This window comes from Mizuhopecten yessoensis, unplaced genomic scaffold (genome assembly GCF_002113885.1).
Source record: "Mizuhopecten yessoensis strain PY_sf001 unplaced genomic scaffold, ASM211388v2 scaffold2779, whole genome shotgun sequence".
NCBI classification, from domain to species: Eukaryota; Metazoa; Mollusca; class Bivalvia; order Pectinida; family Pectinidae; genus Mizuhopecten; species Mizuhopecten yessoensis.
The window spans coordinates 77,393-91,332 of NW_018404715.1; the positions used below are offsets into that span (position 1 = coordinate 77,393).

Here is a 13,940-nt window from a genome sequence, read left to right on the forward strand (position 1 = left end):
CCCCACCCATGCTGTGCCCTATCTACCACTGGTGTCTGCTTAAAATACTATTTAAGCCATATCTCTATTTCCCTGCTGTTAAAGAAACACATCTATCAGGGAGTAAAAATTAAACAAGAAAATAGAACAACATAGCAGTACTTATTTTTCCGATAGGTAATGGTAATTTGATAGTCGCTGTGAAAAAATCAGATGTCTGGACGTCTACGATTTGGGGTTTAGGATTCCTGTCAATTTTCAGGGATCTATAACAAGAGACTCGGCTTAATGTCAGATTTCAATTATTCCTCATCTCCTTGGATTATTTATCTGTCTTAACAAATAACAACAATCACTCTTCAGAATCCTAATTTGACTGAATCTATTTAAAACCTCCACAAAGTCTACATCTTCACTTGAGAATATTATTTCTTTCCTCCACAAAGTCTACATCTTCACATGAAAACATTATTTCTTTCCTCCACAAAGTCTACATCTTCACTTGAGAATATTACTTCTTTATGTAAAGATGAAATCTTTTCTATATATAAAGATAAAAGTTGCCAACACTTTTTTGTATAGTGATTTATTATGAAAAAGAAGACATCTGCCATTTTTTTCTTCATCAATTTATGAAGAATCAAGCAGTAATTTATGCAAAGAATTCAGTTTACAATATCATACCTTAACTTCTGCCCAGCAGAATAAAATAGTGTAATTATTCTTTCAAATTTTAAATTGTTTGTAATTCTATATATCAAGAGATCTTTTACCTATCCAAACACTTGGCAGTCTCTGAAAAGGCTATTTGAGCTAAGTAAAATTAACACACGCCATGTTCAAAGGTCAAGCTCCATTTAAGGTTATGATTGGCCTTTTTTTGAAAAAGGGTGGAGCTTGTAATGACACTTGCAAAATTACTGCTGACCTTGTACCCCGCGGTGTTGAATTGTGAGCCATCGCTGGCATTGATTCTGGGGTAAACACTAGTTGGAGTAGCCATCAATCTTCTCCACTCTCTCTATAGGTAAACTAGAGATGTCTGCTAAAGACCCATGTCAAAACCACACACACACACAGACGCACAAACATAACCAATTAAATTATTCCACAATTCTACACAATTCTTACAAGTGAGTGGATTTATAATATATCTCCATGGGACTTCTGTTTGTAAACTTGACTATTGTATGTATATACTAGACACTCTACTGCAGACTCATAACAAAATTTTCTTCTACTGCACATAAATGCATCAATTCAATCCATTAATTCCTTAAATTCAATAATTCAACTCATTAACAGCAAAAAATATTCTGTAAAAATTATTTGCAGTGGATTTAAATCATCTTGTATACCAAGAAAAACTTATATGATTTTCACAAAATAAAAAGTTTCAAACAGCTTTTATCATGGAACAAAGACCAGGTATAATTTGCCTACAGAGCTCGCAAATTTTAAAACAATCCACAGTCACTATGGAGTTCTCACAGCTGGGGAAATCAGAGAAACTCTATTGATGCATCCATAATTGCAGACCGTTTCTACTAACTAAGTAAGAAAAACATGAAGGTTGTGTTATTTCTAGTTGTGACATTTTTAACAGGTCCTAATCTAATTGCGAACATGGTCATTAATTAGAGTTCAAAGGTCTAAAGGAATACCCATCTGTATGTAACCTACTTCACAGTTTTAAAAATTGATACTCATCGCTGGTTTACAGGATCAAAATTACTACAGCAGATTTATTTAATCAGAAGAATTTGCTTCCATTACCTTACACTAATGTCCTTATCAAGTCGGAATAAAATCTGACTGCTGCAAAAATTCTTAGAATTAGTCAATTCCACCAGAATCAAGGGAACAGCACATTTTTGTGCCACCAATATCACATGGTTTTCATTAAAGGCTTGAAAACAAATTATCTCCGTTTCAGTGGAGCATGCCCCCCATACAACAGCCGCCACCCTCTTATCTCCACTTCTGGTCAAGTTTCGCTGACCATGGGCTAGGTCAAGACAGGGACACACACTAATGGTCATTAGGCAATTTCTGCCCCTTCAAAGATGTGGTCAGCCATCAGCCCTTTGGGACTAGCTGACCTACCAAAACATCGTTATCTTGAAATTGTACACTGGACAATTCCAGACTATACTGTCTAAAACAACACTGGCCTATCAATGGCCGAAATTCTTGCACCAAAATTCTTACACCAATGTCCGCCATCCAATACTCCTTATTTTCTTCAACATACTTGCTAAAGGAGGTTACACACACTATGCCACCAGACTATGGGTATTGGTCGGTTTAGTTATGGAAGGGGATTAATTTTCCGTATGTGAACTATGAGGGTATCTTGACATCCCCAAGTGGAGACTGGGCACATTTAATGTCTTCTACCCCGATGGAACATGTTTCCAATTAAAATCACCTAATGATCTCTGTTTGGGCAGATTGAAAAGCCATAGCCATATATTAATCAGAGCTGCCAGTAAATATATCACTGATTGGATGGACCTATGGCGGTCATCGGTCAGATGGCAGGGCGGCAGTGGTCAGCTCTGATCATCCTTAGGACAGCTCCCTAATTCGGAATTTGGACCAACAATATATCCAATCAACCCGGATGTTAATTATTTCTGACCCCCATACTGGTCAGCAATATTAATACCAGTAATTGGTACAGGTAGTGGACATTCACTACAAAGCAAGTGTTGGGCAGTGTCCACTAATACCACATCGGTTAGTTTATGGTGAGAGACGTCCAGCAAAACACTTTGATCGTGTCTAAACAAACAGCATCAGTAAATGTACCCATGACCCTCATCTATGAAATAATCAGAAACCAATCATCAAAACCTATGAAGATGCATACGCCTTGTAAAAAGTTCTTTCATCAAGATTCTTCAACATTCCCACAAGGTTTATCTTTTCATGACTGACCCATTCTACATAGATTATTTATAAAAAAAATAACAAAATGTTAACATAACTTATACATAATTCAATTATATTTTCTATTTTTCATCGATCAAATATCATTTTTTTTGCAAAGGGTTAGCATCTTTAAAAGATTTTTTATCAATCTTTTATATTTCAATTCAAAAGTTTTAACTCTTAGTCAAGTAAGAACAATTTTTAAAATGGTGTAGGCATATTTTTAAAAATTCGAATTTAATTTTTTCATTATTCAATCATATGATGATTATTTTTATTAAAAAGATGTCAGTATTTTTAATATTCCAGTTCAACCTCAAACTATGTTGAACTACTTCTTAGGTACATGCAGTACAAAGACTAGGATTAAAAATAGTTCTATATATTTGTACGTTATAAATCAACATCAGCGAAGTATAATGTCATCCCACACGGTCTACTTAAGTACATACCTTATTTACTCCAATTGATGTCCTGCCTTATAACATCAATTGTCCTTATAAGTGACTTATAAGTGAGGCTTAAATTTTCTCACAAATTGGTTACAAAAATACTCAAAAGTACGTTATTCATTATTTAGATAATAGATAATGAAACTGAAGCTTCAAAACAGACAAATGATGGAACTATTTTTCACAAATTTCACAGATGTTCAACAGTGTAAATATGGTACCATGTAATGGCTACAGTAAACAAAAAGGCTGGTGTTTGAGTTTATATAAACATGTATAACATTTTTTGAAAAATTTCAACAGCTTGCATCAAAATGTTTTTGGGTATTAATATTTCATTGGTAACATTTTTCCTATTGAATTATTTTCTGACTAGATCTACATTAAAAACTTGGAACTTAATTGTTATTTTTTTTTAAATGAAAACATTAGAACTTTTCTCTTCGTAAAGTTTAATGTGTCGTTAATTGTGGACAGTTCTATAAAACTTTTTAAAAATAAAAATTCATCTCCATTAACACTTTCAATTTGTACTTTCTTGAGGAAATTTTTACTTTAATTCATAAATTTAAAATATTGTGTGGGCTAGAATGTGTAGAACATTCTGTATATAATTTCAATGGCTTTCCGTCCCTATGGCTTTCACCCTTACAAACCATATTTGCTCTATTATAATTCGTAGTGGGAACCCTATAATTTGTGTACATTACACTGTATACATAAACGTTTTTTTTCTTCCGTTGTGTAAATTTGAAAATTTGGTTCTGGCTGTGGTCCTCTATTAGAGTTTATATAATAAAATACCCTGTAATTTTTTATCATTTCAATATGATTATATGTAATTTGTCCCTATGTACACATGTATGGCCCGGTGTCGGTTAATCACGGGTAACTGACAAGTCTCTTGTTCGTCCAGATCATTAGTGCTGTTCCAGCTTCCGTATATATCTGCTATTACCACTGATTACACGATTAATTCTACAATGTTAACAGCCGGATATAAACCAACAATAATTGTTCCCGAATAAGAGTAACTTTCGGTATTAATTGAGACGTAAAATCTAACAATTTATTCTCCCATCCATCATTTATGGACGGATATGTGAAAGCAACATTGATTTACATTTCAAAATATTCAAACATAATAATATTCAAACATAAGTTAATTCATTAAATAACACAGATGATTTTATTTCATTGTGGATGTTTTGGGTACAATTAAATATATCAGAAGTTTGTGAAGAATTCAATTGGTCTGAAAAAAATGTTTGAATCTTATTAAAAGTGTAAGATTTCAGAAAATTAGCTATGTGCATATTTAAGTGCCAGGTAAATCCTGTTTTCTGCGTAAAAAGAGTTTTGGCACAATACGACCATTATGGTCTACACATGACAATGTATATGACCAAGCACCTCATCTTTCATACAGAACACCAGGTTTTATCTGTGTATGGCTATTTCAATGCTATCTCTTGCACATGTACAAGATAGTTCGTCTTAATACCGATTTAATTCAACTACTTCATGTCAAACTTTTAATACCACAAATCCGTTTTTTATGACGTTCAAATTGTGCAAGTGGAAATACTGACTCAACAAAACTCCCCTAACTGGCTTTAAAATGTGTCAAGCATCTGAATAGGAACGAGCGATTTAACTTACCCAAGCGCAGGAATTAGGTTTTCAAATATTTGCCATTTGTCAATGGCCGATTTAGCATCAAAAGTTCACAGGTTAAAAACTGTTCTCGTTACTTTCTGATTTACCAACAAATAGGGGAGAGATATAAAAATGTCAGAGGCACAAACCGTCCTAAACTACAACACTAGTTAAAATAGCTTGTGTATAAGGCTGTGGCAGTCCGGGGTTATTGTGTAGTAACACAAGGATGGGGGACGGCCTCATTACCATACCAGGGGACAAAAAATTGGTCAGATTTAACTCATAATTCAACCATCCTACTCAGTCATGAAAATCCTGTTTCACATTTGAGATGTACATATGTCATGCCACATCCCCCTTAAACCATAATCTTATAATCTTGTTAGAAGGATGGTGGTTGGGGGTATTTGTTGTTTGTGTATAGATGGCGGAGGATGAACTGTGTGTATTTAAATCTAGAATTATATTTTTTTCACCCTGGGCTTAGCTAACATCATGATTTATACCAATGTCATTTGTATTTATTCAGACTGTGATGTTGTCTTAACTTCGGCTTAATCCCAATAAACTTTAATCATTTTATTACATATATACACTAGTTCTCCACATGCTCGTGACAAAGCTTCTCTACCTTGCCCTGAGGTAATTTACAACTGCCCCTCCCACTTAGCCCCTCCCCCATATCCCAGCCCCGTAGTCAGCACTAAAATGATATTTAAAGTAAACTTGTATACAAACGAGTGTTCAATAAACATAACAATTTGTTTGGAAAAGCCAAATATTATTGCGAAGACATTCAATTCAGTCAGCTTACACGAACATAAATAGTTTAATGGTATTACCGTGATCTTTTCCGCACACAAGGCAGCCATGTTTACCCAAGGCAGAACAGGGACCCAGATTAACTGCCTCGGTGCCCATTTAATCGGTGGAATGAACAGATTTGAAATCAAACAAAACTGTTTCATTGGAGGTGATCCTTATAATATCCTTTCTACTTGTATGTTTACATTCTAAACATGGGCTATTGAGCTGATTCCACACCGGCCCTCCCTCCAAATCCCTCACGAAAGCAATGGAGAGCATCACTACCGTGGCCACAAATACGACAAAACGTTTCCGGCCAAGCATGTTAGAAAACACGATAAGAAGGCAGATTTGTGTGTATAGAGGGATTGCACTGTATTTGTTATACATTGAAGAGAAAAAAAAAGGATTCAAGTCCCATTGTGCAGAAATATCGACAGAAAGACATTTCTTTTCTCCAATCTCCGTTATGAAATTGGATCAGTCACAGGTGCTAACAAAGTGTATAAAACCTGAGACGTTATCGTAATTAATTATTTCTTGTATCTAATTTTTTCTAATTAATCAAATCAAGCTTATTGGGAGATGGATAAAAAGATTCTTTTCTTCGAATGGTGATGAAATTCTGACAACTGTTCCAACAGAAATTGGTTTCAAAGTACAAGAAAATTGGTTAAAATTAGGAAATGTGTGTGGAGGGTATTTACAGAGGTAACAGACCTGTTGGGATCAGTTACTCAACAACTACCAGTATAGAGAACTTGCTGATAGAGTCTTAATTCACCACCTGATAAGGTCCTACATGGAACACACACTTCACAAAGGGCAAGCGTAGAAATCGATAATAAAATACTGGGGTACCGGCCTGGTCCTACTACTTCTACTACAATTGCTGAGTGCCTGACCAAAATCACACTGGTTATGATAGGAACGACCACCACCACCGAGCCAACCTGATTTGGGATAGTTGCCGGGAAGATCAGTATTCTTTGTTTGTAAAAATTTAAACTCTTATCACTGAAAATAAGGTGTATGTACGGGGTCAGTGGGTGTCTGGCGAGCTGGGCCAGTATTGACTCACCCCCAGTCCAACACACATGGACAAATAACACTATCATACTAATCACTTTCCTCCAGTCAAGATGGAGCAGAACACACTTCACCTGGTCTTACACATTCCTAACACTGTCACACCTGTATATTAAGCTTGAACATTACCGATGGCTAAACATCTTTCATTTAAAAACAATTCATGTGGGAAAAAAAAAATCATTGAAAATCTACCTATCAATATGGTTTTGAAATGAACAAAATTTCATAAAATAACATGTTACTTTTTAAAATTTTATTCTTTTATTCACATGTAAAAAATAAATTCCGTGTAGATCATTAAGCTGACTGGAGCGGTATAGAGTTAAGTTAGATCTGACGGCTTTTTTCTCTGTATATTTAGGACAATCTACGCTGACATTTTTATACCTGTGCATGGCTATAATGATTTGGTTCAGCAAGGCTGAGAACAGCTCTTACTAAAAACCTTTTTATTACACCATTACTAAAAGCAAGCACTTTTCAAAATGATCGTACATATGTAAATTTAAATAGTTTGAAAAAAATCAAAGGCGTAATGTAATTTATGGATTCTGCATGATATTACAGTTTATAGTTGTGTGTAAAATGTTTAAAAATGCATTATTGATCTTATACTAGTAAGTTTAGTAATAGAGTAATGCGTGTTGAAATAAATGAGGATGGATTGTAAGGGGTTTGATATAATCGACCATATTTATATCTGAAAAACATCCAGGAGAGAAGTACAGATTTTTCTGTGTGACCCTAAAGCCCGTTCTGGCTAGCAAGCGCGTCCGTTTCGTTGTTTCTATATAGACTTGATTGATCCGCGGGGATGACATATATTATCCGGCCGGATCAAACTCGCAGGCAATAATCCCACATAAACCAAAGAGAAGGGTAACAAAGAGTTGGGACAACTCTGAAATGCTCATTTTGACAGGCCGAATTTGAGACTAACTTAAAGCGCTATTACCGCGATTAGTTTTAGGACAGGCCAGCTCAGAGGTGAACCTGGGGTAGGTAGTGGTACCATACCAGTACCACTAGGCAGAAACTCCGTACATCCAGGAGTTCCGCAGACTTCAGGCTCGGATTACTTGGTGAACTTACAAGTTCCAACTGGACTCTCTCCGAAATTTGCTCCCCAGGATCAGTGATTACATGAGTAAAGAGCTCTGAATGTGGGGACATGTATTCAGGAGCAACACGTTTTGAATTAAGAAGATGATAATTAGCATCTAATTGGAAGATATGTTAAAAATTTGTTAGGTCAATCACACATGTGGATTTTTATGCAGGAAACTGATTCTGGGTGGGGATATATTTTGAAGGGGTGGGGAATGGGGGGTGGNTATTTTGTGAAGAAGTAAGCTAGCTAATGCATGTTAAAAATGAGAAGTTCTGAACATCAAAAGTGTAAAGTGACCCTTGTGTAGGCAATGGAAGGAAGAAAACCTGCTTCCCCCTCTCCTTACTTCTTCAAAGTTCATGGGTGTTTGTAGCAGTCTGACAATTTCAGCAATGTGAAAATATGGGGAAGGGGGACGAATAGTGTAATGGCTCTTCTGATTTAAGAATCAGGGAGACCCCCAATATCTCGTGAAGTCCACCTTCTACTTGGGAGGTATTTAAGTACACTCCATGCTATAATAATTCAATATCAAATCGCTGGTATGATCCGTTTGAATTAATTAAGACTGGTGAAGGAATATATCCGTATTGTGTTAAAGAAAATGTTTGGCAACGTTCGTCAATGAAAGAATTGGCGACAAATGGACTAGCCAGCAAATGAAGTTGTCTTTCAATATCGAGTGTGATGGGTCACACTATAGCAACTCTAGTTCAAGGACAATTCAAACACATACAATGAAATTCACTTTACATCGGGGTAGAGGTGCCCCGGATACCCCTATTTAACGCGTGCGGAAGACCGCCCTCCCGAGACAACGGTGCTGCCACCTATCCGTCCACACCCCCTACCAGGTCCTGGCCTGCGTGTTTGTTTTGTATATTTTTCGTGGCTGTACGGAGCGCAAGATCAGATAAGGTACACTTTGCAGATGATTTCACTTTGACAATTGTGTGTAACAGAATCTTGGTCGGAGAGGATAGGCTATGTCACCATTCCTGAGAGGGCCAATTTATGAACCTATTCAAATTTCCATTCTTTATCTACAAGTATTTAATGAGTATAAGGGACCTCTGAAAAATGGCCCTTATTCACAGCCAGCCTTGCTTAGCACTTCAGCGAATAGGACTTTAATAGCAATCATTACTGTTTTTTTCTGAAATAACTCCAGGGTGTTGGTATGGTTTATATGTATACACAATACCAGTAATAACAACAGACTCACATGTGCTCTGGCGAAGTGAACGCAACAAATTATCAATCTCAATGGTTCCAACGGAGCAGTATACAGTTAAATAAAGCGGTGCGCTTGTCTTGATCCACGCCGCTCCCCCTCCTACGTACCCATACTCGTATTGAACATTTTCTGATAGCACGCCAAGAAATCATTATGCTGTATATCCAATCTGGTTGTCTTATTAAATAGCACATTTACTTTTGTCTAGCTTGCAGCCTCATTATTGCCATTCTTCTGCTAACTTCCCTTTCTTAATGCGGTCCCGCGGCTTTACATTTCCGCCTGCCTATTTCGATCTTTATAGATTTTGCATTTACACACAATCGTGAATCGGTTTTAATCTGCGGAGGACACAGTTAAGCATAAGGAACCCAGGAACAATCCTGGGGTAGCCACTCACGCAGAAAACATTCAGTCCAATACAATCAAATGAAGTAACTAGACCGCCGAAACCATTAATGTTTCTAGCTGGATCCATGGAAAAAAGCCGTGCAAGGAAAAATATCACAAAAGACGGGACCAATCACTGGAAAAATTAGCTTCTACATGGCTATTTATACTAAGCATTGTTGCTGGGCCTGGCTGCAAGGGCACATGTTATGTACGAAACAAAGTTACAACTTGTGAATGGACGACCATTCTTCGTCAATAAGCTGGGAATGTCATCACATCAAAAGGAGGCTGTCTGTCCCACCAGCACCCATGATTGTATCCACCGGCCACAAAGAAACCGTTCTTACAAACCAGAAAATTGACTTGAGCACAACAGTAATGGAACTCTCTAGACCCTGACAATGCCTTCCTCACTCATTATCATGGTAATTTTCCGGAGAGAAAAAAAGGACAACACATTTTCTGACACAACAACGCTGTTAACTTCTGTTAATTCTATCTCTCCAGTTTTAACACCTTAGCCATCTGTATAAACACTTCTTACCATAATTAACTTCTCAGATAGAAATTAATTTCATATACAATTCAATTTTTTTTTTTTTTAAATCAGATTACATTATTTCTTTCACAATTTGCATTAGGATGCTGAGGTACTTTCTCTCCATTCCAAAGTTACAAATAAACAAATGAACTAAAACATATGTTTTGTGGAAGGCTGACATTTTTGACCAGCAGACCATAAGCTCTTTACTTTTCATCGACTATAAACAAGTGTTCAACCTTAACTATTATTTAGGAAATTGATTTTTTCATGTAGATAGAAGGAATGTATTACCACCGAACGACAGGAGGATTAATGAAAGTACACAAAGTATCACGGAAGGAAAACATCACAGCAGATTGATATAAGGATCAACAAAAGTACACGAAGTATAAATCTCCGACCCAAAGAAAGTTTGTGCCTCGTTAGAAAGTGATACGGGTGACTCGATACCCAGACACGACTGCACGGGTATATCAGACGAGATCTGAACATCCACTAATGAACCAGTGACGGAATTTAAAGCCTGGTCCTGTTTCGGGAGATGTAGCATCTGTGTGACACTGGTCTAATTGATGCTGGCCCTCCTTCCCCTCGACTGCCCTCGCACACTAACATACAGTTTGTGGCATTCTGAACACTTCTATTTTTTACATTATCAATTTACAAACTTCCTACTCCATCAAACGATATTAAATCACACTCATTGGCTACGCATTTCTCATCCCTGTGAACATGAAAGGCCTGTGCTAGAGAGAGTTTACACACTGTGTTAACCTTAGGATAAACTTGCGGAGAGAGAGAGGGGGGTGGCAGCCGACTCAGCCGTGTGTATTTACTCTAAAGCACCTGTCAGAGCAGGGCAGACTACGAAAAGCAAATGAATGTAAAAAACACCCTGTCTGGAAATATATATTGGTAAAGTACATGTTGAAAGTCTGTGTAGCACCCCAAACATCACTAGGCCTTGATACAGGTGATGTTCTGTCAGTGTCGTCTGACAGGCTAACACTAACACCTGTTAGACAAACAATCAACAATCGACAATTCTACCCCCAAATTTACCAATGTCAACCTCTACTCTTTCATTGGTTCAAAATTTGCTATGGTAATTTTTCAATTCAAAGTAACCAATTATTGTTTTAACAGAATATAAATTTTAGTTGACTATATTAAATTGCAGCACAACTGACCAATAGAACTGACCACCACAGACAACACACCAGAGTGACCAACATCCAGCTCTTAAAAACATACAAAGATGTGCCAGACTCGCAGCGAAATGGCCTAATGGTTCCCAGTCAACAAAATAACATTGATCATACGGACCAAGACAAAACAGCAGCTTTAGAAACAGTTGCCATAGTAACAATTTCATGTTTAAGGGTTACTGTACCTTTGCCCCCCTCCCTCCCTCCCCCTCCTGACTAATTTACCTAGTGTATGTATACTTAACAGACGAGACTTACTTTTTACATATGATCTAGATTCCATCAGTTTTCCATTTCATTTGCTAAAAGCTGTTAGGAGTAGGGTGTAAGGTTTCAGGGGAGGGCTAGGCCCAATGATAACTGGGGGTTATTCCATTCCCTACTGGTGGCATCCAAACTCGTTCCAGCACAAAAAAACTCAAAATTGGCTAGGAAAATATTTCCTCCAGCACTTTTTCTGACTTTCTCCTCAAAGATTAAACATCTGTATCTTATTTGTCAAAAGGAACAGAAAAAGTTACAAGAATTGACTGCCCTGTACTTAAACAGCCATGGGGGTCAATAAGGGGGATATTTAAGAGGGAGGTCAGTGGCTGTTACCATGGTGATTTTATACCCAAACCATGGGAGGAGGATTTCTAAAAAGAAATGATTGGATTTAGAAAATAGGTTGTTTCAGTCTATATAAATGATGTCTGTTTAGGGTATAAGGTATTTGTTGTATGTGCTGTTGTAATTTGTGTTTTTATGACTTTTGATTTTTTTTGTATTTTGTGTTATGTTTTAATATGTTTTTTAGGTTTGTTTTGCTGTATTTAAATTTGTTGTGAAATGTTACAAGCATTTGTATGCTGTGTGCTGTTGTACATTTATTTTTGTGGAGACAACATGTCTTTAATTTTTCTGGCCATAGCGACGTTTCGTTGTGACCAGACCATTGTCTAAATAAAGATGTTGTGTCTTACCTATTTCGCTATTGTTGTCCGCATGTTGTGAAGAATTGGTATTAGACTGACTAGTTGTGATGGGCGTGTCTCCAGAACGGGACGATTGGGTGTCGTCTTGCTGGCTAAAGTTCAAACATTGTGAGGGCGGCCTCTGCAAAAAGAAAAGAAAACAGGAATTAGTTACCAAATTCCGCGTTATTCATCGAATCCAAAATAAAACACAGTAGAACCACACCCTGTCTACAATAAGTAAAGTTCTATACATAAACAAACAGAAAAAAGACGCCTTATGCAAGATTTCTCTTGTAAGGTTAAGTTATTATATCGTTACGTTTTGTTTTAATGTTTATAAAAACAAAAAATCCAAGAATCAACTTAGAAAACAACACAAGAATCAAGGACAATCAGGACAAGACGGATTTATCCTTCAGACAATCCCAGGACAACGGGTAAAAAAACAACGTTTAATTTAAAGCTGTGACAGGCATAGCATTCACCACTGCACATTACAAGCAATCGTGATTGGCACAACGAGGACAGCCTTATCGCAGATTTGATATTAATCTTTAATCTCCTTCGTCTTTATTTACAATTAACTAGGTCACCAAAGGCTGTCTGACTAAGAATAGTGGATTGTTTTGGGAAAATGAGTAACGGGCAACCTTGTACCGTATCTAGCAGGGAAGGGATGCTGCCCGATGCCAGTGTGCATGTCGACCGCCGACAATTGGCCAATTGATCAAACACAAAAAACGTTATCCCTTTGCGGTGCTCATCAATAATAGAGTACACCTTCCCTATCAAATATATTCCACTCACTTTACCTTACAACTACCAGGCCTGAGGAGGTAACAGGCAACAAATCCATGCAGCCGGACGATGGTCAGGCTATCGATGGGATAGTGATTAGGTGTTGGGACACTGGTCAAAACTTCGGTGTTGGGACCGTGGTCAAAATTTAGTTGCAAGGACAGCGGTTAAGATTCAGATTTGTAGGATGGTCAGTTTTTAGGTGACAAGGTAGCGGTCAAGATTAAGGTGTAAGGACAGTGGTCAATGTTTAGATGTAAGGATCATGGTCAGAATTTAGTGTTTATTAGATAAGTACATAAAGAAAACATTATAAGGACATTACTGGTGACCTGGGCAGGTGACTGTCGATTTCTTGTGGCCTTTTTGGCTACGACCCCTAAAAAACGACCTACCTCACACCAACATCAAACGGTTCTCCGATCAACATTGAAAGTCTCCCACATAACAGAACACACACATGATCAAGATGCTAGGATTTGATTAGGAGAAAAAATTTACATTTGCTATCGTCAGGTGACACAGGACTGATGTTTCCACACCTGAGCGAATTTTATTGCTCCCCCTGTATTGATAAAAGTGCATGGTTATAACGAATAATATGCCTCGTCTCCCTCCCTATGTAAAGCATACCTCCCTACCACAATCCACCCTCTTGTAGTGCATGGTTAGGATTATTTCACTCTCTGTGACAAGATTGAATTTCATAAAGTTGACAGGAAGGGAAAACACACTGCAAGAAATTTATCTGCAAGTGAAAG

At 37.2% G+C, this 13,940-nt stretch overlaps 1 protein-coding gene across 3 annotated transcripts in view; it reads right to left on the minus strand.

The window, feature by feature from the left end:
• LOC110446534 (homeobox protein Meis1-like) overlaps positions 1-13,940 on the minus strand; it is a 125,156-nt gene that overhangs the window by 39,618 nt on the left and 71,598 nt on the right. For all 3 annotated transcript variants that reach the window (XM_021491730.1, XM_021491729.1, XM_021491728.1), the window contains exon 8: positions 12,388-12,520. In XM_021491730.1, the coding sequence (XP_021347405.1) occupies positions 12,388-12,520 (133 nt within the window). The remainder of the gene's footprint in view (positions 1-12,387; positions 12,521-13,940) is intronic.